We start from the raw sequence: 27,711 nt of genomic DNA, 5'->3' as shown, positions 1-27,711 counted from the left end.
CTGGTGACCCAGTTGAAGAAAACTGTTGATGTCCATGACCCAGTGGAGCTGGGGCAGAGGGGTTTGGGGTGGTGGGAGGGGCTCAGGGCTGGGGCAGAGGGTTGGGGAGCAGGGGTGAGGGCTGCAGGGGTGAGAGGTTTGGGGTGCGGGAGGGGGCTCTGGGGTGGGGGGGGCTCAGGCCTGGGGCACAGGATTGGGGCGCGGGCTTACCGGTCAGCAGTGCAGTGGGGTTGCTAAGGAAGGCATCGTGCCTGTCCTGGCACTGCAGACTGTGCTGAGCCGTGGAAGTGGCCAGCAGCAGGTCTGGTTCCTGGGCAGAGGTGTGCAAGTGGCTCTGCGTGGCTCTCGCCCACAGGCACTGCCCCCCAGTTCCTATTGGCCAGGAACCAGCCAATGGGAGTTCAGAGCCAGTACTCGGGCAGTGCATGGAGCTCTGGGGCCACTCTGCCTAGGGTCCAGACCTGCTGCTGGCTGCTACTGGGGCGCAGTGCGGTGTCAGAACAGGTAGGGACTAGCCTGCTTTAGTCGGGCAGCACCACCGATGGGACTTTTAATGGCCCGGCTGGCGGTGCTGACCAGAGCTGCTGTGACCCAGTGCCTTACATTCTGTGACCCAGTACTGGGTTGCGACCCGCTGTTTGAAAACCACTGCTTTAGACCATTGATCCCCAAGAAAAGCCCTACAACTAGGCCGACGGATATTTTTAAATAGAAGATGCAGTTTCCTTTGGCACAATAATATCCTAATAATGAGCAATATTTATAAAATGATGCCATGCCCCACCCCAGAGAGGGATGGACTGAGGTGTATGAGAAGAGGCAGTAAGTCCCATACACTTGAGGCCACTACAGCAAAAGGCGCCATCGCCAGTCGATTTAAGAAGGGATGGTGGCATCCCTAAAAAGAGTCGAGGGAATGATGGGGCAAAGAGCAAACCTGTATCATGACAAGGCTCAGGGAGGAGGTCTGGAACATAGGCCCTCTAGATCTTTCAGCAGGATGATGACTTGAGCCTGATGAATTATTTGTAACCCAAAAAAATGACAAAGTTCATCTACTCGCTGACCCTGAGTTACCCAGGATCATGAGGTGGTTTGCTCAGCTGTATTCATTATTACTTCTGGGCTCCAGTACGTTTGCAAACTCTCAGTTGAGAGTATTCAGTATTTGAAATCAGAGCTGTTCTGACAGGACTCATCACTCACGTGGTGTGTTTCTGTCCCCTGGCTGGATGAATGACTCTTACCATCAGGTGTCTGGTGTGAATTCACAATTTGCTTTTTGTGAATGTTCTACTACGTTTGCTACATTTCTACTACATTTGCTTCAAAATTTATATTGGGATGCGGCTGGAATCTCAGCTATTGAAGACCAGCATGGCCATCTTCAAGTCATCTTGGCAGTGTTATAGACTGCCAGGGTAGGGAAGTAAGGGCAGGTGTAACATGACTGATCACATTTATTCAAAGCCGGGAATGATGGAGAAGACCTGCCAGGAGGCGATTGCAATAATCAAGCCATGTATTGTTAAATAAGAGTGAAGACTGCACAAATTAAATAAACAACACGTTCTTTTGAACCATTCCAGCAACCACTGGATAATTCGCGCCCTGTACATTAGCCACTCCGATTGATTGACTCCTCTCCTGACATTCCACTTAAGCTATAACAGTGACTACAAACTACTTCAAGGCAGGTAGGGCAAGGAGAAGTGAGGACAAGTGTCAGCATATGCAAACCTGAACATGTGGCCTACCAACTGACTCCCGAATGCCTTCTGGAGTATGAAAATGACAACGTGCAAATAGTCTTCCAGTGTTAAAATCCTGGTTAAATCACTAGGGACAAGCAAGACACTCAGATATCATAGCGATGAGTGCCGTAGGCCATGTCTATACTTACAGGGCTGCAGCAGCTCAGCTGTACCAGTACGGCTGCAGCGCATATGGTAAAGACGTTCTATGCTGATAGGAGAGACTTCTCCTGTCGGCGTAAAAAAACCCACCCCTGCGAGCGGCATAAGCTATGTCAGCAGGAGAAGCTCTTCCGCCGACAGCACTGTGAACATGAGTGCTTATGTCAGTGTAACATTTGTCACTCAGGGGGCTGGAATATTCACACTCCTGGGTGACATAAGTTTTGCCGACATAGGCAGTAGTGTAGACACAGCCATATAAACATAAAAGCCTTGTGTACATGCAGAGTTGCACCGGTTTAGCTAAAGGTGTGATTTTAAACTGATTTAGTTGAACCAGTGCAAAAGGCTGTATCGAACACTTATTTCAGGTTAAGCCAGGTTTATTTTGGTTTAGCTTAAGTCAATTAGGAACGGTTATAAGCTAAACCATAATAAGCCACTTTTAAACCAAAAGAAGAGTACCCACACAGGGGTTTCCACCACTTTTTAGCTCAACCAGTGCAAATTTGTGTATAAACAATCTTCTTGACAAACAGAATCCTTATCCCTAATTATCCCTAGACTGCTTTTGCAGCCCCAAGGCTAAAGTTGCCTCTATCCCATTCCTGTGCAACGGAGCGGGGATAGTGTCTGATATATAAGCCCCTGCTCTGTGCCTCCTTGGTCCACTTCTGCTTATCATGGCAATTGGGTAATTAAGGACCTAATCCTATTGCCTTAGTAAGGAGTAAATCCATTGGTTTTTATAGGAATTTTACTTATGAAAGATTGAAAAGGACCACAAAATTTGGTCCCAAAGTTTCAACTTCTGTTTTCAAAAAGGGAATTATATTAATCCTACTGAATCAGCATTTCATTCCATAGTTAAAACTGCTACATTATTTAGCCCAGTATTTCTAGGTTGTACCAGCAATCTCCGGACTGTACAAATACTGCAGTAAGAGATGGCATCAATTTGATTTTCGTGAGGAAATGAGAGATACATGAACAAAAGGCAGAGTGGACAAAGATTTGTCGTTTTTTAAAATTATAATGAATTCTAAAACCAAAAACCTCTTCTAAAAACCAGTTATGATTACTGATAACAATGTAGTTACCTTTCACAGCATTTACAAAACCCAGGCACAGAAAACCAGAGCCAAACCAATTATCCAAGCAAAAATTAAAAAGGGAGCTAAAGAAGGTCATTATCATGGAAAGTCACTGCAATTTTAATATAGGGAGGCTACTGCACTGCCAGAATGAAAGGCAATCCTTTCAATTAATCTAATTCAGGTTCAGAATGGACAAGAAGGAAAAATGGCAACTCTCCAAATGTCTATATTTGTAGAAGCTTGGCATACACAGCATGCAGGTACTGCTAGTAGCATAACTGATTAATAAAAAGCCAGTTTTCTGTAACTATAAACATTCAATTATTTATCACTGCAGTCTGCTGATTAAGTTGATCTATTTTACCTGTGCATTCATACTTTGGAGAGTGACAGAAATTTGTATCCACAAATCACAATTTCCAACTTGCAACAGGAAAAATATGTCACTCTTTTCCCCTTTGCAAATAAGTCAACTCAAATATAATACAAAAGGTCAAATTTTGCTCACCTGATTTCATAAATTCTAAAGCCAGAAAGGACCATTGTGATCATATAGTCTGGCCTTCTGTAAAATACAGCCACAGAACTTCCCCAAAATAATTCCTTTAGAACTACAGCATATCTTTAAAAAAAAATCCAAACTTGAATTTAAAATGACTGGTGATGGAGAATTAACCATGACCCTTGGTAAATTGTTCCACTAGTTAATTATCTTCACTGTTAAGAATTTACACCTCATTTTCAGTCTCAATTTGGGTAGTTTCAACTTCCAAACACTAGAATTTGTTATACCTTTGTCTGCTAGATTAAAGAGCCTGTTTTCAAACATTTGTTCCTCATGTAGATATTTAGACACTGATCAAGTCACCCCTTGTAACCTTCTCTTTGTTAAGCTAAATAGATTGAGCTCCTTTAGCCTAGCATTATAAAGCACATTTTCTAATCCTGCAGTCATTCTTGTGGGTCATCTCTGAACCCTCTCCAATTTATCAACCTCCTTCTGGAATTGTGGGCACCAGAACTGGACACAGCATTCCAGCAGTGGTCACACTAATGCCAAATCCTGAGGTAAAATAACCTCTCTACTCCTATGTGAGATTCCCCTCTTTACGCATCCAAGAATTGTACTAGCCCTTTTGGCCACAGCGTCACACTGGGAGTTCATGTTCACCTGATTATCCATCGTGACCCCCAAATCTTTTTCAGAGTCACTGCTTCTCAGGATAAGAGTCCCCAGTCTTGCAAGTATGGCCTACTCATTCTTTGTTCCTAGATGTATACATTTACATTTAGCTGTATTAAAATGCATATTGTTTGCTTGCACCAGCTTAACAAGTGATCCAGACTGCTTTCCATTTAATGAGACTAAGCATGTACTACCATGCTGTATATATAAAGTAGCTATAGCTACACCACCACATAAGTCATATAACCCCCTCTTATGGGTTTTCAGTATATGCATCAGTGATCCAGTGTCACTCATGCAGTTAATGAACACAAGATAACAGGGTAAACATCTCATTCAAGCATTTACAATCTCCTTATTGTGTAACAGCAACATCCAGCATCCTTGTGCTAGATCAGTGGTTTTCAACCTTTTTTCATTTGCAGACCTCTAAAAAATTTCGAATGGAGGTGTGGAGCCCTTTAGAAATTTAGACATAGTCTGCAGACCACCACAGGGCCCCAGGCCACAGGTTGAAAACCACTGTTCTATAGTAACAACAACCTTTCGTGGACCCCTTAGACATAGTCTGCAGACCCCCAGGGGTCCATAGACCACAGTTGAAAACCACTGTGCTAGGTAATCACTTTTGATTTCTTTACCCCTCTGAAGACTGGGGCTGGACTGAAGCTGCGGATTTTGTAATAAAATCATCCTGGGAAAAATAAGGTTAGTTCTGGTAAAAGAGATATAAATTTATTAAATGACTTACTTATCTAGCCTCTCGTTCGCCTGCCGCCATTGAGTCTGCTCTTTTCTCCAACGCAGGTTTTCATTTAACCCTGGGAATCTGTCATTCCCTAAGAGGGCAACATATGTCAGCAAGATTAAAGCACAGAGGGGTGATCTGGATTTTGATATCAAATCGTACAGGAGGATCTACATTTCTGCAACAGTCAGACAGTTTTCAAATCTTCCAGCTTTAAGTCTCCTGGACGCTAGTAAATGCACATTGTCAATCATTTTTAAAAATCTGGGTTTATACATTTATGTTTGTTACACATGCCTTAGAAAATTAAAAATCCATTTTGAATTGAATCGACTGCCTCCCTGTGTAAGCAACTTGTTTATTTTTAATATTTTCGAAACCACTGTCATGTTTCTTCCTGGTGCGAGGGCACTAACATAATGACATCACTGTGCACACAGACTACTTGTGGAAGCACACACACTTTTTTCCTTCTGCTCCTACAAGAAAGATATGGTCAGAAAAGCAACTATATAAAAAGGAATGTCCTTACAGATCTGCTCTTCTTACATTTTCTGGATCCTATCTGCTTTCAATTCTGATAAAATAAAGGGCCATGTAAACCCATAGAAGGGGCAGGAAATGTGAGTTTCAACTCATGCTCCTCATCAATCCATCTGAGGGGCAGGATTTGTTCTGTATGGATCAGGTAGGGAGTGTAACCCTTAGACCCACAGAGATACTAATCTCAGTACACTCATGAAGGCCCAGTGGCCTCACAGATTTACCCAGGTAGTCTTCCTCTCTTCTGACAGCCTCCCCATGTGACTGCACAGTAGCAGATGCAGGGGAGGCCCAGTAGAAATTAATGTTGCTTGGAACAACAATAACTCCCAACTCTCAGAAAACAGCTGCTCTCTGGCTCCACCCACCCCTCTGATCCACATATCCATACGGAATACTATCCTCATGGCGAAGAGGCCATAAGATTTGGAGGTGGGGTGAATGTACCATGGATCCAGCATCCCTCTATTTAACATCCCCACCTGCATAGCCCTATATTTTAACTATTTTTTCATTCCTGTTAGCTCTGCAGAGCCAATACAACTATGGGAGAGTGAGTTAGAATCTATTCTGGCTTGGGCATCATCCACAGAATTTTTAAGTGGATCCTCATTACAGACAAAAAATACATTTACTGGCAATGATGCACAAGTCAACATAACCCAGCTTGACTCTCAGATCCTTCTCCGCACAACCTCCCAGCTGGATTTGGAGTTCTAGCAGTTAGAAGAATCATTTTTTAAATTTATAGATGGAGTGCATCACATATAAAGGCACTGAGAGGCAACAAACATGAATCATATGTCCACAAAACTAGAGGGTGGACTGAGGTCTGGCTGAAACTCAGTCTCCAATTGCATAAAATGTCTCTCCATATATTTTTGGGCCTAAGGTAACTGACAGTATCTCACCCTTTATTAATAGACTATGCATAACTTAAAACAGAATCAAAGAAACATTACATGTGATTTTTTGAGATATGTTGACTGCATATTTCTAGCATAAGAAGAACTCACATATTATACATGTTGAAAGCTAAAAACATTTTTATCCACAGCAAAGCATAGAAAAGTCTGCAAGGGCAGGAAAGGGAGAGAAATACATTTGCAGCTTTTATTGCCTTCCAAAGACACAAAGGGAAGAACATTAATATCCACAGCACACTTGAAGTCTTTTGATAAAAATTAAATTAAAAATTAGACGGGGTGGGGGGGAAAGTACCAGCTGGTGTCCTGCAGCGTTTCATCATTTCACCCCTGGCTCCTTCGCCTCTCAGTAAAGCCTCTTCTAGCCTGGCTTTTACATCTCTTGATTTCTGAAGCACTTGGGTGCTGACTTTGTCAGAGCTTTGTTTGCCCTGGACATACATGAGAAAGAAAGTTTCAGTGATCGGTTTCTGAGCAGCCCCCTTAAAGTACATATAGTCAAATTAACTCTTCGTCCGAAGTGTACTACCAAAGCTGTAGCTACAGTCTCCAGATCAGGCAGAGGGCACTGAACACTATCAAAGGGGCACAGGGCACACACGATCAAAGTACAATAGCAACATGCACACTGTCAAAGGGCTAGTGTGTGTACTGTTTCTAAGCACACCGGGATAGCTGGAAGTAAGGAGAAAGGTGGAATTGGACAGATTGTTTAAGATGCTCCAATATTTCAAAAGGCCCCACTGTCATTATGCTACCGTTATAGTTTGCAATTCTGTAGCATCTTCTATGCAATGGGCTTTGCGTGCGTTAATGTATTTAGTCTCACAACTCCCTTGTGAAGTAGGTAGGTAGTATTATTCCAATTTTACAGATGAAGAAACAGGCTCATCACAAAAACTACTTGACCAGGTTCAGACAGGCAATCTGTGGCTTAGATAAGAGCCTTGACTTTCAGACCCATGCCTGAACCACAAGACCATTCTTCCATCTCATGGCTCACTATAAAGGGTAGAAGAAAGAGTGCGTGGAAAGAAGCTACCCCAACCCACCTTCCCACGGGCTATTTATGTGCCGGAGGGAAAGAGGAAAGGAACTGGACTATAGAAATATGTAAAAATGTATGGTGAGTGAAACTCCAAAGATTGTAGGTTTACTTTAGATAGATATATTCAAAAGCCTGGCTCCTTATCTGAATGTCTCAGCAGAGAAATGATGGTAAAACAGACTCATTTGCACAACTGTTGGCTCTCCTGCTTCTATTCAGAAGTAAGATGCTCAGAGCCACACAAAAAGGAAATCAATAAATAATTTAAAACAACTTTATAGGATCTCATAAAAAGTTTAATTTGAGTTTTGTTCAAAAGCTTGGGTCAATTATTTTATGTGAATCGGTTTACTCATCCCTAACAATGGTGAGGATCAGGTGACAAGAAAGCCAGTTTAACCTCTTCCAGTCACAGAATTATGGGTTGCCAGGGAAGGATTGCACTAGAGTTTGTTAAAAAATTGTGACAAAGTATCAGTGAAAAGTTCCATTTACCTTGTACTCAAAGCATGAAACGCAAATGAAAAGAAGATCTAAAATTCTGTTCAGCTGCATGGATGGAAGATCTGCAATCCACTTCCGAATTAGACTCTGTTCAGCATTTTTCATGATCCAGAGGAAACAGATCAAAAGGTTGCGAGTAGTATCAGGACTTAATGTGTTGTACTGTTTGTAGGGCTAGAAACAGATAAAAAATGTGTTCAATGGAGGCAGAAAAAAGAGAAAAATAATACTGGTTCAGTAATATTATTTAAATACTGGTGGAGTTTTGTATCAAAACCATAGTTCATGCTGAGAGTGCTTCATCTATTCCATATTCAATATTTATAACATACAGCTGAGGCTGTGTAGACAGGAAGTGCATGTGTGTAAAAAAAGAGAGAGAGAGAGAAAGGGGCACTGGTTGGTAGTTATCTCTACATCAGATTTGTTAGCATGTAGTGTAGAGATAGAATTCTCTAATTGTTAAGGACTTTCCTGTTGTGTTTCCTACTGTTTTTGTAATGTAACGTGTTTACACAGATACACACATCTCAGTGGTCATTAACGCACACAGATACATCCATGCAATTTTGGAAATCTGGGCCATAAATTATAGGCCACATTTTAAAAGCAATTACCCCAAGTTGTGCCCAAAAAATATTTCCATGCTTGTATAAAGGAATAATTGCGGTCAGGGTAACTGAGCACACAAAAATATACTTTTAACTATTTAAGTGTGTACTAGGCACACATTTACCAATTTATAGGTGTAATGACCCTTTTATGAGTGTGCACATATTTTGTGGCAGTTACTTGAATGATTATTTTTTAAAATATTGCCCTATATGGATGTATAAAAGGTTGCTATTTTGATACTAAAAGGATTTAGGAACACTTGAATGCAAACAGAAACCATTTTTTGTTTATGCAGGCTTACAAAAGTGAGACCAACACTAAACGGCAACAAAAGGTAAACCTGTACAAATGCATAAAGCATGTAACAGAAAGCTTTATCATAGGTAGGGCTAATTGTCTGACATTTTCCATTACAAAGCCTGTTTTCAGTTGCTTATAACTTCGGCAAACTTTACCCGTTTGAGCTGATGGGTGTCTGATTTAGGCTTTTTAATATTTATTTATTTATTTATTATTATTTTCCAGCCAAAATGGTTCAGCCAATTCCAAGCATGAGGCCAGGGGAAAATAAATTATTTTACCTATCTGAAAAAATTCTGGCAACCTTTCCTTTGAAATGCTCTATTCCCCCCATGATTTGGAGCAGGGACTTGACATGTGGCAGGGCTGCAGCGTATGACTTTTGCCATCCCTGTCAAAATCCACACAAATCTGGCCAATTTTTATCAGCCTTTGAAAAATGGGACATTGTACGTGCACAGTAGAAACTTGCTAGAGCTAAAATCTCCCAAGATCCCACCCTCACTAAGAATGCTCAAGCCTCTCACAGCTCCTAAGTGCTGACCAGACTCCACATGTACCATTTCCACAGGGCTACTGATTGTTCTCCCTCCAGCCCATAGATATGGGGGCAAAGCTGGTCTTTCCCTGTAGTGGCTGCTCCCAGCTGTTCGAGGCCAAGCACTGGAATTGAAAGCAGGGAGCCTGTCTCTCTCGTACTCTGACGGTTTAGGGTAACCTCAGCGAGAGGATAATAAAATAATACTGCCAGAAAGAAAGCCTGGCAAAGCAATGCAGACATACCAGGGAAGACAGAGGTGCACTTGAAGTCCTTAGAAGGTTGAACTGATTCCCCGCAATGGCCCAGGCAACAGACTGATTGATTGGGTTTGTAGATTCTTGCTCTTCCTCGGGACTCCCTGTACGACTTTTCCCACTGCGGGCTTCTGAAACTACATGTGAAATGCCCCATTGACTCTGCACAGCATAATCCCACATTATTATGTAGGATTAGCTGGACAGTTTGCAACTACCAGCAGACTGCCAGGTTACACAAATAAGCACAAGGATAGAAGGATCTGTTCTAACCCACTCCTGCTGTCTGGTAAAGTTGATTTATGCTTCAGAGGCAAAGCCACTAAAGGGTCTCAGGATGGCTCTGAACTACAGCATCAAACCAGTGCTTTGCACTGCTTGGATTAAATCACCAATGCCAGGGTCAATGACATTACATTACTGAGCATTATCACCAAAGCTGTGCTTGCGTGGCAGATTTCTCACAGAAATACACAAACAATACCTTAGACGTTAGTCCATCCGGGGCTTGGCTGCACATTGGGCTACCCACATTTGCCATCCTTGCCTGTCGATGGCCCATCTCGCACATACAACACAATACTGTACAAAGCTGACAACTACTGACAGAGAGGTGGCGCCTACTGGTTAAAAGACAGGCTTAGGATTCAAGACTCCTCACTTCTGTTCCCAGTTTTTCCACAGGCTTTCTGAGTTACCTTGAGCAAATAAGTTATTTAAACTAATTTTTACAAGGTCCTCTAATACTCAGTGCTCAACTCGAGACACCAAAGGTCGGGTTTTTAGAGGTGCTAAGCAACTCCAACTGATTTCAATGTGCTCAGTACCTCTGAAAACTAAGCTCATGGCATCTCGATTTAGGTACCCCAAAACAGAGGCACCCCAAGCTACTGGACACATTTGAATGTTTAGGCCTTATCCTTGCTATGCCTCAGTCTTCTCATCTACAAGATAGGGATAAAACCTCGATTAACAGAGCATGGTGAGGTTTAACCAGTGTGTGTAATGTGTTTCAACACTCTTGGGTGGCAGGTGGTAACAGAAGTTCCAAATATTATTGTTTTATTCCAGACATGTACAAAATGTTTTCATAACTGGTAAAAAATTGTATTTCTCAAAACAGCGATATGTTTTTCTTTGCTGCCTTGAATTTTTCATTAAAACAAATGGTAGTTCTGCACGTAGCACAGCGTTGTCCTTTCAATAGAACATAAATAGCTGGTTTCTCTGAAAAAAAAAATGGCAACCTGCTGCCTGCGACAAATCCATAAGAACTCATTGAAGTCAAATATGACAGGGTCAGACAGTGTAGAGAACTATTTTTTAAAAGGATTAAAGATTGAGAACAGTATTTGTAGTTTCGTGATTTAGGATAAAAATTCTATTCTAGACTCTTGAGCCTGCTAGTCACATTTGCCTGCAAATGCTCCTTTTAACTACAGCACCATGATAACTGTACTATCAAATAACAGAAAAATGAGTACATAAAATGAGCAAGTCAGTTTGTAAACCTGTTACTACTTCCTAATTAAACAAACAGCAAAAAAGTGAGCAAACAAAAAAAATCTAACAGTATCCAACTCATCTAGGTGCGCACTAGCTAAATAATGTAACAACATAACATTGTTACCCTTATTCTCCTTGCTATTGTTTGTTACACCCATTTATATCTTAATATTAGATTGTAACCCTTCCACGGCAGGGACCATGTTTATATGTTAGCCATCTATCAGAATAGTTATTAATTAATCAGTGATATAGCATTATGTATAATCAAGCACTGCTCTATCATTTGCTCACCTTATTATTTCTGTACAGTTTCTAAGTTATAGTATATGAATAAACATTTTTCTGTACTTGAAAATCCAACCTACTTTTAATTAAAGAAACATTTGCACTCGCAGGCATGTTTGGAGTAATTAAGGCAATCTCTTTTACATTTTGTCAGCTCACTTCATGAAGTCACTTGGAGAGGTCAAATAAGGGAAGAAAAGAAGGTCTTACCTGTAAAGTCATACAGCTGTGGCAGGGCATCCAAAATGATCCCAACCAAAGGGAGGTAAAGGGCAGCAATTTTGACCTTCACCTCTGGTTTTAAGCAGCGCTGGTCGAGGTCATGGGAACTCAGCAGGCTGTGCACAGCACTGATCGCTTTCCTCTGCACTTTACTGATTCTGTCAGCACAAACAAGGACTAGCTCTGTTACTGAGACACATGCAGGTTATATGGATCAAAGAGGCTATGAGAGACGATTGAGGTGAAGGAAGTTCATAAATATTCTGTGGATAATTCCTTATGCTATAACCAGAGAGTAACATCTCAGTCTGCTTTCCCTACATAAATCCTGATCCAGATGACAGACTTCACACCTGCAAAGTAGGGAAAACTGTCCCAGGCAATTTCAACAGGGTGGAGAAACAGATTTAAAGAAACATGTCACACCCTTGCAATGGTCAAATATGGCAATTGTCTAACCAAATCCTTCAGCATGATGGAAGGCAGCAGTGTTTTCAAGACCTTCACCTTGCTAAGAGCAAGTGAAATTCCCGCTGATGGGATGTGAAATTCCCAATGACATTTTTGCTCCATATTTACTTATCATTATCGCATGTAAATAATACACATGCATTCACTGGGGGAGAACATTTTGCCTACAAAGCAATCGTACTATTGCCTTATTACAAAGTGACCACTAAGTAATTATCCACAGGGTGAAAGCACTATGTTTATTTGACTGAAGCAGAAAGCGTTGTACATAACTGTTGTAGGGCTAGTGTTCATCACACTCTGCATAAAGATATGTTATCTTTAAGAGAGATTATCCTTTCCAACAGAACTTTTTGTTCCCTCTTCAAGAAGTTGCCCCATATGCTTCTTGTACCATATATTAGCCCCTATTTTTCCTATGGTTTTATATCACCACAGCTGCCCTCCGAGATAGAGAACTTGATAGTTCACCTTGCTCAGAATAAGTCTACTCCAAATGGTGGGGTGGGTGCCTGGGCTCCATGGGAGCCATTCTGCAGTGGATGTTTGTTACAGGCATACACATGGAGGTTAACGTGGTTTGTTAGAAGCATGCACATGGAAGGTAACACACCAACATTCTCCAGGGTACACAAGGCCAGTGAAACACTATCAATTTTACTCCAAAGGCAGAGGGAGCAATAAGTGGTTTTCTCTCTTGCTATGCTGACCATACTGCCTTTGTAGCATCTTCATAATGGAAAGCAAGAGGCTGGACCTAAAAATCAAACCCACATCTCTCATGTGACCCTACTGAGTACTGATCACAGGGCCATCAGAAAAAATCCTCTTAAAAACTGAGAAACCTACCCTTCTGCCTCCGTGTCCAGTGCGGCTGCCAGTTCAGTGAAAAGCAGTCCCGCCAGAAAGTGCTGCTGACGATAATCTGCCGAAAGGTCAAACATGCTGGCAATTTTCTGATCCTGGAAACTAGAGCAGGAGCTTGAATTCTGCAAAAGTATACTAGGTGTTTTAATGGATGATCAATGAAAATACAACTCGTTTAAACAGACAATAGTGCCACTCGCTGAAAATACAGCTAACAGCCTGTTCTACTGTAAACAACTGAATACAACATGGGAACAAGGTAATCATCTGAGGGAAATATTGGAATGTATAATAAAAATGTCAAGCTTTTCAATCAAATTGAGCAAAATCTCTCTGAAACAAAATTTTCCCATGCATATATAGAGCTATGCAAAGCTAGAGCAGAGCGTGCAATTATAACAGAGTAATTTCTTCAATGCATTTAGCCTCTTTTACTGTTTGAAGTGGTCTGCTTATAATTTTCTCAAATCTGTTTTGAGGAATTATTCAGTGAATACTTTCTATGATTAACCCTCTGTGTTAATTATGCATGAGCGACTCGGTGCGAGTGTTTGATATGCAAACAAGCTGTGTTTGTTAGTTTGAATAGGACACAAAGCCAGAATCAACCCTGTGTTCAGATTGCTCTGTAGAGTTTGTACCATTCTGCTGACACAAAGCAGCCCTAAAGCTGGCATAGCCAACCATGGGAAGATCACCCCAGTGCAGAGCCTGCGTAGTGGCTTCTTTGCCACGTGCACCCCCTCAATACCCCATGGCAGGTACAGAAATGTGACCAGCAAGAAGGAGGTCTGAACATGCTTTTCCTGTATCCTGGCAGTGTCTGGGGTCACTGGCAGCCAGTATAATTTAGAGCAGCCTTCGATTTGCTATAACATATGGCTGGGGTTGATGCACAGCCACACCAGGATCGGCAGAGTTGCTGCTGAGTTTGTGCTATCAGCTACTCAGCTGTAACCATGGATCTGAGCCATAGGTTACTTGGTACGTTTCTGTTCCTGACTGGGTGAGCATAACTCTTAGAATCTGTTTCCAGTGCAAATACTTAGCTTTACAATTTGCTTTTCATTAATATTCTTCAATATTCACTTGAAAATATTTCTGCCAAAAAATTTGCTTGAATATTAGCAGAAAACAAACATATAAAAACCAGATCCCAACTTCGTGGTTGACCCCTAGCTCCATAATGGGCTGAATCAAAACCCCACTTCTGAACACCCCCCGCCCCAAACTTTGGGATAGTGCAGGCTTGAATTTGGAAAAAACCCCTACAGAGTGGTCCTATCTCAGCTGCCATATAGATGCAGGTGTAGCTGTTTGTTTGCAGTAATACAGGGGCATGGAGCATCCGTTTAAATGAATTTCATATATGAGCTCTCAACAAAAATTCCACAAGATTTATCCCCATGGCAACAAAATCTCACTCAAGTTAGCAACTATCCTGTAGACAGAGCAGATTTACTAAATTGGTGGCCAGCTACTGTAGCAAATCATGCAAAAGCAGCAAAAAGCCCAGTGGCTTGAGTAGGTTGTACTTTGTGGGTGACTCCTAAGGGAGGAAAGAGTTGATGATATTGCCTAAGGAGAAGATCGATTCTAAGTGGTAGCTGCCAGGCTCTGCTTTGCAGTATCTGGTTTTGATAGCTATGCAGAGTTCCTTGGTATCTTTAGTAGTGGAATCTCAATTCCAACTGTTTGGTGTCAAGAATCAGCCTTTAGCAACAACATTGGGAAATCCTGACTCTCAGAGCCTCAAGATTTATTTTAATGGTCAGAACGGACCTTAAGAAAAACCGTTGCCTTAATGAATATTGACTTGCCTGTACACTTAAGATGACCAGTGAGAACGTGTGCAAAAGCTCAGAATGCAAAGTCTACCACATATTTCCATATGCTATGACCCTCACAAACAGATGTTCCATCTTTCTGATAGTTCCGTGTGCTGCATCTTCACAAGCACAGTCATTGCTGTACAGTGGGTGTGCATAGCTTTTTTCAATAGGTGTTTCTAGCTGCGCCGACTGAAAATTCCCACAAACATTTCCCCCACGTTTGCATGGCACGATATGTATGAACTTGTGTAATTCAGCTTCATAGTAGCACCTTGCTGATATTAGTCTTTTCTGCCCCTTTTCTACAAAAGGGAGCTCGCAACTCTTGATGATTATAGACTGGTGAATCCTGACTTAAGTAGCTGAATACAGCAGCAGTGGAAAGACCATCAGTTCTCCACATACGTACTTCATATCAGGATGTCTGACATGTGATACGGCAGACATGTGAGTGATGCCTACCTGTGATGACAGAGAGGGAGAGGGGGATGCTGGTGCAGACACTGAAGTCATGAAGAAGAGATTCAGATTGAGGTAATGTTCATGGCTGCAGAGAATCCCTAGGAACTCCAGCCTCATAGAAATTAGGGTGGGGAGGGTATTGAGCTTGTTTGACAGCTAGAAAAAACAAACAGAAATATCATGTGACAAGCACGGGTAATTTAGCTGTACACAGAGAAATATCCTCCTCCTAAAACAGAATCAGCCAATTTAATAAAAGTAACTGAGCAGAGTAACAGACAGTAAAAAGCTCACTGGATTCTTGTGTTTAACAAGATTCCATCCATTAGGCCTTCTCTGTTTAGTGGGGGTGTTTTTGTACTTGGCTGACCTCCCAAGAAAGGATCAGTTATTCTTTCCTTCCAGAAAAAATGCAATTGTCTTAGCAAGCTTGTCTGGACAGTAATTTTGAAGGATTCCCCCCCTACCCACCCACCCACACCGCCCCCCCTTTGTGCATACTAATATTAACTTTTTTAAAAATCTGTTGTGCCTGTGGCAAACTAAACAAAGGAATCTGCTCCTGCACTATGCACCATACGGTTCCAAGAGTGCTGCCAGATCCCTTCACAAATATAATGCCACAGCAGAAACTGTGTGACAAAACACTTGTGAACTTCAGTGGAAGTTGTGCACGTGTCCAATGGGAGAATTTGGCCTTCTTTTGGTAAACATGGAAATAGGCTATATGGCTCACAACATCAAAATGCTTAGAAAAAAATAAAGAAACACCAAATAACTTGTATGAAAATAATTGAGACGTCATGCATTTTTATACTAGGATTTTCTAGGAGGATTTTGAAGCAAAGATATTTGCAAAGAACACAAGAGGTTAGAGCTCAAGATGGATTTTTTTTTAATCTAAGACCATGTGGCATGGTCCAGAGGAAAGCAGAGGCATGAAAAATCTGCCGAAATGTAGCCAGTGTATGCCAGAGGAAGAGCAGGGTCAGCACAAACATTTTCTCCCACTTACTCCTCCAAGCTCCTCTGTTCAAACACTGTACAATTGTGACTTCACAAGCTTGGGGTGTATGCCTAGAAGAAGGGGGTGTTTGTTCTATACAGCAAGCTAGCCTCCAAATACAGAGACTTTTCCACTGGTAAATTATGAAAAAGTTAATACTGCTCATAGAGGCATTCCACTTTGTGCACTGAGTGCCATTGGCAGAGATACAGATCATGGGAATGACAGGGGGCCTAAAAACAGTATGTCCACTAAGTGGCTACTGCTAATGGGGAGGAAGGCTCAGGAAACAGCAGGGAGGGGCTCCCACTTTTTGCACATCCCCTGTGATCCACATGGTTGCGGACAGCATTCACTGCCTATTCCCAGGCTCCATTAAGCAAGGAATGTATCCTGCCTTTTCGGCACTATTACTAATGCCAGTGCCTTGATGGAAAAATGAGTCAGAAGCAGAACTGAACAGAATACTAAACTTCATTCAGATACTGTCCTAAACGATGCGTACCTGATTACAGTAATGTCTGATGAGGTTAAACACAAATCCACGGTCCATTAGAGAAAGCAGATCGTACAGGAAAAATGCCAAGCTAATGTTGATCTTTTCTGCATGTTCAGTTTCCTTAAAAAAAAAAAAAGAATTTGTGGTTTATAATATATAAAATCACCTGACTCATTCACCCAAGTGAAGTGTGGAAGTTCCATTGCTGGAATAATTTAAAAATAGATTTGACACAATACAGGAAAATACAGTGTAGGGAATAGCCCTTCTGCTTACGAGGGGATGGCTAGACTTGTCTTTCTCCTGCTCTAATGTGTATGATTTTATGAAAATCTACAGAGTTGTTCCTATACACTTATTTCCGCTGTTATTCCCAGAGATGGATATCACAGTAAGGCAAAATAGTTTTAGTTATGCAAACCTTGCAAATGACAACACTGAAATGGAATTGAGGTCCTGTCTGCATTTCCTACAGCTGCAATCATTTCTGCTCTCATTTTTTTAAAAATAACTGAATGCTTACTATTTACAGAATACTAAAATACTTAACACAGATTTGACAAAATGTTTCTTTAACTCTATTTATTGAACATCAAATATTTTATTTAGAAACCGTAAATCTGAGACTCGTGACAAAAAAACTGCAGCAAGACAAATCTCTAGGTTTTATGATTAAGCAGCTCAGTTCTGAATATTTACTAATGGTTTGCTTTTCAGGGACCCACAGCTGAAGTCATTGGGAGCTGTGTATGCTCAGTGCCTCTGAAAATAAGGCCGGAGTTATTTGAATTTTTCAGTTATTTGAATATTTGAGTTATTTGAAATTTACTAATTTGAATGTAACCTTAAAAATCTTGGTTCTATGTGTAGTTCAGTTCAAAGAACTGTTTGATTGTGGCTGCTTCTGGCGGGTGCACATGCGGGTGTGTTTTAATTAGCTTGTATTCAAGTCCCACAGAGGTTGCTTATTCCTGACTGATAGAGCAGTTTCAGGAAGTGAGACAGAGGGAATTGTATAGCCTTCAGAGTAACAGCCGTGTTAGGCTGTATCCGCAAAAAGAAAAGGAGGACTTGTGGCACCTTAGAGACTCACCAATTTAGTTGAGCATGAGCTTTCGTGAGCTACAGCTCACTTCATCGGATGCATACCGTGGAAACTGCAGCAGACTTTATATACACACAGAGATCATAAAACAATACCTCCTCCCCGCAGGACAGTGGGGTGGGAGGAGGTATTGTTTCATATTCTCTGTGTGTATATAAAGTCTGCTGCAGTTTCCACGGTATGCATCCGATGAAGTGAGCTGTAGCTCACGAAAGCTCATGCTCAAATAAATTGGTTAGTCTCTAAGGTGCCACAAGTCCTCCTTTTCTTTTTGTATAGCCTTCAGTGTCTCATGTTAGAGAGAGTGGCTTTACAGCCCCTCAGGGTGTTCAGAGAGTCACTTTTTCATGTTTTTGTCTTTTCTGTTCAGATATATAAAGCTATTTTCTGTGATCTCATACTGTTCAATATTTTCTTACTCTCATGGCGCAGAAGCTTCCTAGCCTGGGCAAAGTCAGCCAGGGGGACGCACTTCCAGTTCTCTAAACCCTCCAGGCACTTCAGCAGTATTTTCACACATGGAGAACATTCATGATTAGACCCTGTGTCCTCACCCTATCAGAATGTGATCTAATTAACAGTACTGCCTATTTAAGACTATTTGTGTCTTATCTGTAAAGAAGCCATAAACAGGCCATGGTTGAATGCATGGAGGGCATAAATTAAAATTTTGTTAAAAAGTGTTTTACTTAAGTGAACAGAAGTATTTTCATGAAATGCTTTTAAAGGTCATAGTGACACTGTTTTTTATTTAAACGTTCCCATAGCATTTTGCTCGTGTGTGAAAACCAGAGAATGAAACTGACTAATCTATTTCCACTGTCCAAGATGACTGAAATTCATAATGTAAACAAATGGCATAAGTGGTGATAAGTAAGTTAGGTTTTTAATTCTTCCATTTTTATAACCAAATATGTTGATTTTCAAATATATTAGAGGAAAGAGTTACAGTGAGGTAAGGATTTTATTTTTGATCTGTGAACTTCATATTAACAGCATCTGAAGCTGGTGATGAGATCATTTGGAACCAGATTCTGTAAACCTTCCCCAGGGTGAGTGTTACCTTAATTCTTGAATATTCCCATGGCAAACAATGGAACCACTCATGGAATAAGGTGTTATGCAACATGAATAAGGATGTTAGAATCTACAACACAATGATTGACACAAGTGAGATAAAATAGAAATAATGGGTCAAATTCATCTTTGGTGCAACTTCGGTGACATCAATGAAGTTACACCAGGTTTGAATTTGGCTCAGGATGTCTTGTGGGAAATAACCACAAAAAGAGTGCTAGGAAATGTTACATTTATTTCTTTGTATCCCACATTTACCTTCTGTGCTTTAACTAAAAGTGCTGCGATCTCCGAGGTGACCACGTTGACGATAGTGGTGATGTCATCTTTGAAACGATCTGAAAATCGACTTCTTCGTGGACTATGTTGCTTTTCAATGTTATGAACATATTGAGCCATGCTCTTTATCTGCAAAACAAAACCCATTACTTTCGAATGATTGCTTTAACAGTGGCACTGTGGTCCTGATTTCCCACGAGGGTCAATTTCACCTGCACTAAACCACCATTACAACTGGCATACTTGTCAGTGTCAGCAGAGGGCCCAAGGACTGAGTGAAAATGGAGACTGAACTATTCTCACTCCTAGAAGTTGCCCCTGTAGGTCAGGGTTGATGCAAGTTGGCAGGACAGAACAGAGAGGTTTGCATTCCTGCTGTTTCTGCTGTACCTATTATGTGCAAATGTTAGGATTTCATCCTTCATCATTGTGCTTGGTGCTGTACATAATATACAGAGGAATGCAGAGTCCCTGAACCAAAAGGTTTAGGATCTAGAACAGACTGACAATACAGCTGTTACCTAAACTAAGTTCCAAGATCAAAAATGTGTGATATTTATTAAATGCTTTTTTATGGTAGATTACCTCTGAAAAGCTTCATAGAAGAAGGATGTTTCAAGGAGGGATTTGAAAGAAGGGCAGATGGTCATTCGGTATACCAGGAGAGGGAGACCGTTCCAGGCATCAGACATACTCTCCACTCTTGAGGTGCTACATACACTTAGAAAAGATTCAATTTCTCCCTACATGCCACCTATTTATTTTTTATTTCTTAAAGTACTACAGACTCTAGAGACTCCTGTCTCTGCTCAAGTTCAGGAATATAAATGCCTATTTTACCAAATATCCATGGCAAAGCACACCACCCCTGCTGGACTGCCATGTTCTCATGTAGGTGCTGACATTGTAACAGAACATTGGTACTTAGAAGGAAAGCGCCACATTCAACCACCACACAGATGGGGTGCAAGAAGCCAGCAGCAGAAAGGTCAAATCCATTTTTGAAAAACCTTTCCGTTCCTGACCCACTCATTTTCTAGTCTCCATCCTGCAATCCCTCACACATCCAAAGCTCACAGTTAAGTCAGAGCTTCAATAATAAGAAAGAAAGAGAAGATCATTGTTCAGCAGTTTGAGATCAGAGAGAATGCAGGATGTGGGTCCTTGTTGTGCTAACGAAGGGTTCTTGCTGCTCTGACCCCTCATGATGACAGGCCTGGCATATCACTCTTTGAATGAGTCCCTACTTCTTGGCTGGCTTTTGGATGGTTTATTTGCTGCCAGTGTTCACCAATAAGTCAGACCACTTTCAGTGACATCAGTCACCTCAGGCCTGCACGGAGAACCTCAGTGTGTGGAGTCCAGGCACTGCAGCCAGTGGCCCATGCTATTAGCAGACTAGAGAAAATGGCAGCTGGTATACATCTGAAATGAAGGAAAGATCCTAGCTTGACTGTTGTCTTGCAGTGCTTTGCCAGCTGTGGACCAATGAGTGCACAACATAAGCAGGGTTCTTTGAATCCTCGACCCTGGCCAGATCCTGCTGGCTACAGTTAGGATAAATTATTTCAGAGGATTTCCGTAAGGCTGATTTTTCTGTTTATGTGTTGGAGTCATCAGGGCTCCATGGAGAGTTGGATCTGAACCAAACCCCCTATCCCGACACCTCCAAACTTTGGGGAGGTTCAGATCTGGAGGACAGTCTGCACTCTGTGCCTCAGGTCTACTCTTATGGGGAAGATTAGCTGGACGGATGGACGGACGGACACACACACACACAGAGTCTGGGCACGTTCCTAAACTGTGGGTTGTGATGCATTGGGGGGTATAGATGGTTAAGACAGCAACAAATCTGCACCTGTGGCTTTGGGCACAAATGGCATTTAATTTCTCAACTGTTATATAATGCTGTGAACGAAATCTTACCAGAAGCTCAAAGAAGAACCAGGCGTACTTGAAGACGGTTTCTCTCACCATGCCAGTGCTGACCACCATCTGCAGTGCTAGCTCTTCATGGAAATGCTAGGCAACAAACACAGCATGGTTAGAAATTATTTCAAACTCAACTCATCTTCCAACACTGGACCCTCAATCCAATACTGTGTGGGTGCAATTCACTCCGTGTGTGCAAGGCCCTCCACACTACAGTGGCCTTTTGTGTGAGGGGCTGATGGGGAAGGAGCTGCTGTGCACGGATGCCTCCGCACTCCATATATGCTGGGGAGATTTACACCTTTGCTGCTTTAAATAAGCTGGTATGAGAGGAGTGATGGGGACAGGTGGGGTGAGGGGTCACTGTAGCCACATCCAGTGCTGAGGAATCACCAAATGAAGGTGCAGATGGGAAGCAGCCATTACTCTAGCCCATAATTCATGGGCTTCGGGCAATATGTTTAGGGAGTGAATTTTAGCCTATATTCAGTCTCAGCGCGTCTATGTAATGCATCAGCATTTCTGAGGTTGGGGGTGGGAGGGGAGGACAGTGAATGCTAAAGGGTGGGAATAAAGGAATCCTTCAAGCAGGACCTTTGCCCTGGATCCTACTTGAAAACAATACTGTGTAAAGACGACTCTGAATTGAAAACCCAGTTCAGATCCAGATTTAAACTTTGCAGCATGGTCCATTCTCTATACAAAAAGTATACAAGTAGAGATACCGGATATTTATATGGATAATGGGAACATCTCAATTTACATTAGACAGGATAAAAATAAATCCCTCAAGAATTAGGAATGGATATAAACCTTCATGCTTCAGGACATAACTCAAACTCTAACAGGGGTCAGGAAGAAACTTCCCCTTTGGGCAAGTTATTCCTTAATTACCTACTGCAGGGTATCTATTCTTTTAAAACAGCTGTTGCTGGTTGCTGTGAGAGACAGCAGACTGGACTAGAAGGATCACTTGTCTGATCTGGTATGGCAGTTCCTATGTTCCTAATAACTGCTACCCTGGAACATGTACAGATTGGGTAGGTGTCAAAGATTATGAGCAGGGAAAAAGCCAATTTGGTGAATTCAGACCACAGCTAGTCCTTCACTCCCCTTCCTTTGCCTTGGGAGACATTGATCCATTACGATCATTACAAGTCAAAGTAAAGAGTCTCCAATCATATACACTGATCTGTAAGGCATGCTGTTACTTGCCAGAACTACTTGGGAAACAGAATCTAAAGAGCCTGAGATTGAGGGGGTTGATACAAAAATGAAGATATATTAATTTATCTACTGGGCAACCTCCCTGTTATAAACATAACTTTTATGGCACAAAGCTTATTTGTCAAAACTGATACATTAATTCTTTCCCTCTCTGCTGCACCTCATCTGCAGCTCATCTATGGGCTATTACCAGCAGGAGAGTGGGGGGGGTGGAGGGTGAGAAAACCTGGATTTGTGCTGGAAATGGCCCAACTTGATGATCACTTTAGATAAGCTATTACCAGCAGGACAGTGGGGTGGGAGGAGGTATTGTTTCATATTCTCTGTGTGTATATAAAGTCTGCTGCAATTTCCACGGTATGCATCCGATGAAGTGAGCTGTAGCTCACGAAAGCTCATGCTCAAATAAATTGGTTAGTCTCTAAGGTGCCACAAGTACTCCTTTCCTCATCTAAGTGTTACTGGCAAGGTTTGTTTTAGCACAGTGGTTCTCAAACTTTTGTACTGGTGACCCCTTTCACATAACAAGCCTCTGAGTGCAACCCCCCGCCCTTATGAATTAAAAACACTTTTTTATATATTTAACACCATTATAAATGCTGGAGGTGAAGCAGGGTTTGGGGTAGAGGCTGGCAGCTCGCGACCCCCCATGTAATAACCTCACGACACCCTGAGGGGTCCTGACCGCCAGTTTGAGAACCCCTGGTTTAGCAGCTGTTTGCAAACATCTCAGCCAGGCTGCAGATTGCTCTCGCATCATGTGGCACTCTACCTTTTTATTGGATGGTCTTGGGCTTACAGACACGTTTGATGTGTCATTGGTGGCTTCAATATAGAAAGACATCCGACTGGAGGTGCGATCTGCAACCTGGAGAAAAGGGCCAAAAGCCAGGGGGAAAACTAATTAATTATACAAAGGAGAGTCAGCTGCTAGCTGTAAAAAAAAAAAAATGAAAAAAAAAATACAAATCTCCCCTCCCATCCTCTCTCTCACACATACCCCGTAATAGAGAGGGGAGAGAAACAGTGCCAGGATTTGGAAGTCAAAGGAAAGTAATGTAAATACCTCCACCACGTGGCCAAGTATTGCATTTAGACTTTAAAGCTCTCTTAATTCATCCACTCAACAAGAGCTGTTCTTCAAGGAAATTTCAAATTTAGAACCACCAAATAAAATGACATCTGGGAGTTTCTTTCATTAAAAACAATGTCCATTTAAAAGGTGGTGAAATGGCAATACTCATCCAAGCATTGTAAACTGCTGTGATGCAAGTTTTAATAACCTGCAACGTTGTTATTAATGTGATGCAGCTTTAATAACCTGCATGTTAATTTTGTTTTAATTTGTGTAAATTAAAAAACTCCTCGAGCTGAGTTATGTTTTAGGACACAGCAAATAGCAGGAAAATTCATAAACAATTAAATACAAGTCTACACTATTAAAAACTGATATGGATGAATAAATATATCCATATAAACAACTCAAATATTCATAACCTGCAAATATGACTAGTTCTTCTCCTTTATTTTGTTTTATTTCCCTCAAGCTAGACACATAAGTCTGATTCGCTTTAACTGGAGATGCACATGCACATTGGATGGAGAACAGATTCAGAGAGTGTCTTATAATCAAGTTTGAGAACAAACCACTGCAAAAGCACTATATTACACATAATTAACATCAACAATCTATGTAATTCTGAACAAGAAAAAGAAAAAAGCAGTTTATGTTTCACTTTAATTCAATGGGTAAATTAAGGACTCAGAAAAGAAGAATTCATCACAAAAGCAGATGCTTTTGGTGCCCATACTAGCTGATGTAAAATCACTGTGCCGATGACGGACATCCCACCTAGTCTTTCACTTCAAGTGCACACATTCAGAACTAAACAGGAACTGTGATTTTAAAAAATGGCTGTGAAGAAATGGAATATTTTCCCTCTCGGCAACAGAAGAGCAATTCTTCTTTGTAAGATGTGTTTAACCCTCATTAGAGCCTGATCCAGCTCCCAGTGAAGTCAACGGCAGTCTCTTCCCATTGACTTGAACAAGAGCTGGATCAAGCCCCTCACAAACACCTTAGGCATTGATATGTATGGATCTTTCAGTACACAAGAAAAGAATTATTAGAGACCTGAAATATGCACATCCTGCAGTGGAGACAAAATCCATCCACCCAGAGACAAAACTCTGAAGACCGTACTCATATCAAACTACTGTTGACTTCTCTGGGACACTGAGAAAGGACTTAAATATTTGGCCCCAGAGCTTTAGCTTGCTGTTTTAGCTCCCAGGTGAACAGCAAGACTTTTTGGTGGCATATGCAGCATATATGAGTAGAGATGAGTCCACCCACAAAGTCTGAATCTGGGTCCTCCATCTGGGTTTTGGGTTAGACCCCATCTCTAGCTACCAAGCTTTATTTTCCTCCCTTACCTTCGATGACATGATGTTTTTAACTTCCTCATCAGTAGCAGTCTGTGTACCAGGAATATCTGGATTGCTGCAGCTCATTACCCGGCTCTGGAGAAGTCTGGACCCAACAGACACAGCTGTGGTGCGTCCAAATGTGTAATAACGAGACTCTGGCAAATTGGCACTTCCTGCTGCACCTGGTCATGGGAAGAGGTTTTTTTTTTTCTTTTTTTTCTTTTTTAACCAGGACTGGCTATCATATTAACAACATTATGATCTCATGAAAGCCTGTTTTACTCTGTGCTCCTAAAGCAAACACAGCAAGAACAGCATGTAGATTCTGAAAGCCTCTCCACCAACCTCACCTTTGATAACCTAACTAGGCACGGAGCCAGAAGATGCAGAGTTAGGGGCAGGGTGGTGGGCTGTCCGGCACAGCCCCAAGACAGAGAGCACCAGAGGAAGATCAGAGCAAAAGCTCCAGAGCACCAGCTTCTCTTTCCTTCCTTTCTCCTTCCGCTTCCGAGACGGCCCGTTAGTTCCTTGCTGCACATTAGAACGATGTACACACATCTGGGCTCAAAACTATCTCCACCCTTGATGCAGGTGATAGAAACCGAGGGCTGGTCAGAAATATGTCAGAATAGCTACTCAGGAATGATTATTCCGGAATAGCTGTTTTCAGTAAATTTCCAGGTGTGGATAAGCCCTGAGATTTACCACATTCCAATGTCAGCCAAATATTCAGGAAGAGTTCAGACTACACACCTGAGCAGGGGAATAACCCTCCCACACACGCCTCTTGATCTATACCAGCAGGAAATTACTTCCCTCCTCCTGCCCTGTGTGCTGGTTCAGCTTTTCTGGAAAGAGGGAAGGGGGATGGGGCCAGGCTCCACCCATTCCCCACCTACCTGCTGCAGGGAGGGAGTAAGCAGATGTTTTTGTTTTCCTACATGCCTGGACCCAAAGAGGCGTGTGTGGGAGGGTTATTCCCCTGCTCAGGTGTGTAGTCTGAACTCTTCCTGAATATTTGGCTGACATTGGAATGTGGTAAATCTCAGGGCTTATCCACGCCACTACCCATCCCTCTCTATTGTCCCCCAATTTGAGGGATTTTACTCCCAGAGTTACCAACATGGCACATAAATCTGGGGTCCCCTCACTCAGAAATGGAGGTTCCAGAGAGAGCAATTTACATGGAAGGAAGGAATCCCACAGCATTTTAAAGTTTCCCACCTGAACAGGTCTGTGTATGTCTTTGTCAGACGCCATGTCCCACCTCTGGGCCATGGCAGGCTGAGAGGTATGTAACCACTACTTGGGAGCAGGGCACAGTGCCACCTGAGACTACTTCTGGGGTGCTGGAGCTTGCTCAGGGCTGCTCCCAAAGGCACCATCTTGCCCTATAGCACCCATTGCACTGTTGCCCTCTCTCCTATTTCTTGCATTGACTATACATTAAAGTACCTTTTAAATTCTGCTCCTTCTGAATACAAATGACTTTGAATGCCAGGAGCCATGCACTCCCCTGCTACCTAAAATCTGAGGGGTTGGGGCAGGTCAGGGAGAAGGGAATTACTTAACGGAGTAGGCAACAAGCATACCTAGTCTGGCAATATCTCTTTGAGGCTCTGGAAGGCGAAACACATAGTAGACATATGATGCCAAGAGACAGTTCCTCCCATGCTGGTCCTTGCTCAGGTCTTTACTGTTGTGAAGACTGTTCACTATTGCAACCACAGATTCAAAGGCAAACTGGGAGAAATTGGCTGTGAACCAAAGAGAAAGAATTAGTCTCAGCATTAAAGGGCATAACTTGGTTAAATCAGGGCATTCTTTGAGCAGATAACATCTAAGCCAGTCACTGTTTAATCTAGACCTTAACACAGAAACATCAGAATTGCCAGACTGGATCAGACCCAACATCCATCCAAGGCAGTATCCTCTCTCTGGCAGTGACCAGCACCAATTGCTTCACAGAAAGGTGTAAGAACCCTGCAGTTGGCAGATGTGGGCTAAGCTGCTCCCCCCACATAGATCTTTTCCTGATCTGATCTCTAACAGTCAGACATTATCTTAAGCCCTGAAGCACAAGGTTTAATATCCCTTCCAAAATTTGTGTTGGCATTGATTATAACTTTGGATATTCGGTTACTGATATAAATGTCAGTCTGCAGATACTGTACCTGGATGCAGAGCACGTGCTGATTACTCGAATAAGCTGCAGGAAACTGAACACTCCCCTATCTCAAAGTCCCATAAATACCCTCTAGAAATTAAACCAACTAATATCAAACTAGAGCCAGCCAGTTTAGCAAAATGTCTCCCATCCACCCACCTGGTTTGCTTGTGGGCCCTTTCCAATACTACTGCTATTCCGTTAGTCGAAGGTAACTGCTTCAATAAGCATGCTTCAATAAGTACCTGTCTGACCAGCTATAACCATGGGCTGCACAGCCAGCTGGAAAAGTTTCTCCAGCACCAAGTGTAAAAATAAGACCAGGGGCTCAAGGCGGGAGGAATTCAAGCAAATAATGCTGAGTTTCAACTCGTGTTCCAGGGCAGCCTCTGTGATCTTCTGATCCATCACACGAATTGGGAAGGTGACTTGGCTTTCCAGAGAATGACACAGAGTGAAGAATTTCTCCAGGTGGTTGTCCTGTGAATACAATCAAATTCTCGGCATGTGATGCTGGACAGTTACTGCATATTCTGTACTGCTGCAACTACAGGCAATCACAGAGCAATCGAGATGGTTGGCTAAGAAGTAAAAAACATCACCAAAATTTGAATGGGCAACGAAGAGGTGAAGAGCTTTGTATCCCATTCACCAGTCCCCTCA

At 42.1% G+C, this 27,711-nt stretch overlaps 1 protein-coding gene across 1 annotated transcript in view; it reads right to left on the bottom strand.

Moving 5' to 3' along the window:
- Positions 1-27,711, bottom strand: part of DOCK8 (dedicator of cytokinesis 8) — a 132,302-nt gene that overhangs the window by 25,151 nt on the left and 79,440 nt on the right. Inside the window, exons 20-33 of the mRNA XM_073345216.1 lie at positions 27,294-27,528; positions 26,474-26,638; positions 24,888-25,063; positions 23,224-23,319; positions 21,219-21,314; positions 19,272-19,421; positions 16,838-16,951; positions 15,327-15,482; positions 13,015-13,154; positions 11,683-11,852; positions 9,667-9,815; positions 7,960-8,142; positions 6,712-6,847; positions 4,951-5,038 (exon numbers count right to left, since the gene is read on the bottom strand). Of these exons, the coding sequence (XP_073201317.1) occupies positions 4,951-5,038; positions 6,712-6,847; positions 7,960-8,142; positions 9,667-9,815; positions 11,683-11,852; positions 13,015-13,154; positions 15,327-15,482; positions 16,838-16,951; positions 19,272-19,421; positions 21,219-21,314; positions 23,224-23,319; positions 24,888-25,063; positions 26,474-26,638; positions 27,294-27,528 (2,054 nt within the window). The remainder of the gene's footprint in view (positions 1-4,950; positions 5,039-6,711; positions 6,848-7,959; positions 8,143-9,666; positions 9,816-11,682; positions 11,853-13,014; positions 13,155-15,326; positions 15,483-16,837; positions 16,952-19,271; positions 19,422-21,218; positions 21,315-23,223; positions 23,320-24,887; positions 25,064-26,473; positions 26,639-27,293; positions 27,529-27,711) is intronic.

This window comes from Lepidochelys kempii, chromosome 5 (assembly GCF_965140265.1).
Source record: "Lepidochelys kempii isolate rLepKem1 chromosome 5, rLepKem1.hap2, whole genome shotgun sequence".
NCBI classification, from domain to species: Eukaryota; Metazoa; Chordata; order Testudines; family Cheloniidae; genus Lepidochelys; species Lepidochelys kempii.
The sequence above is the reverse complement of the archived record's forward strand: the minus strand, read 5'-3'. Positions and strand labels throughout refer to the sequence as shown.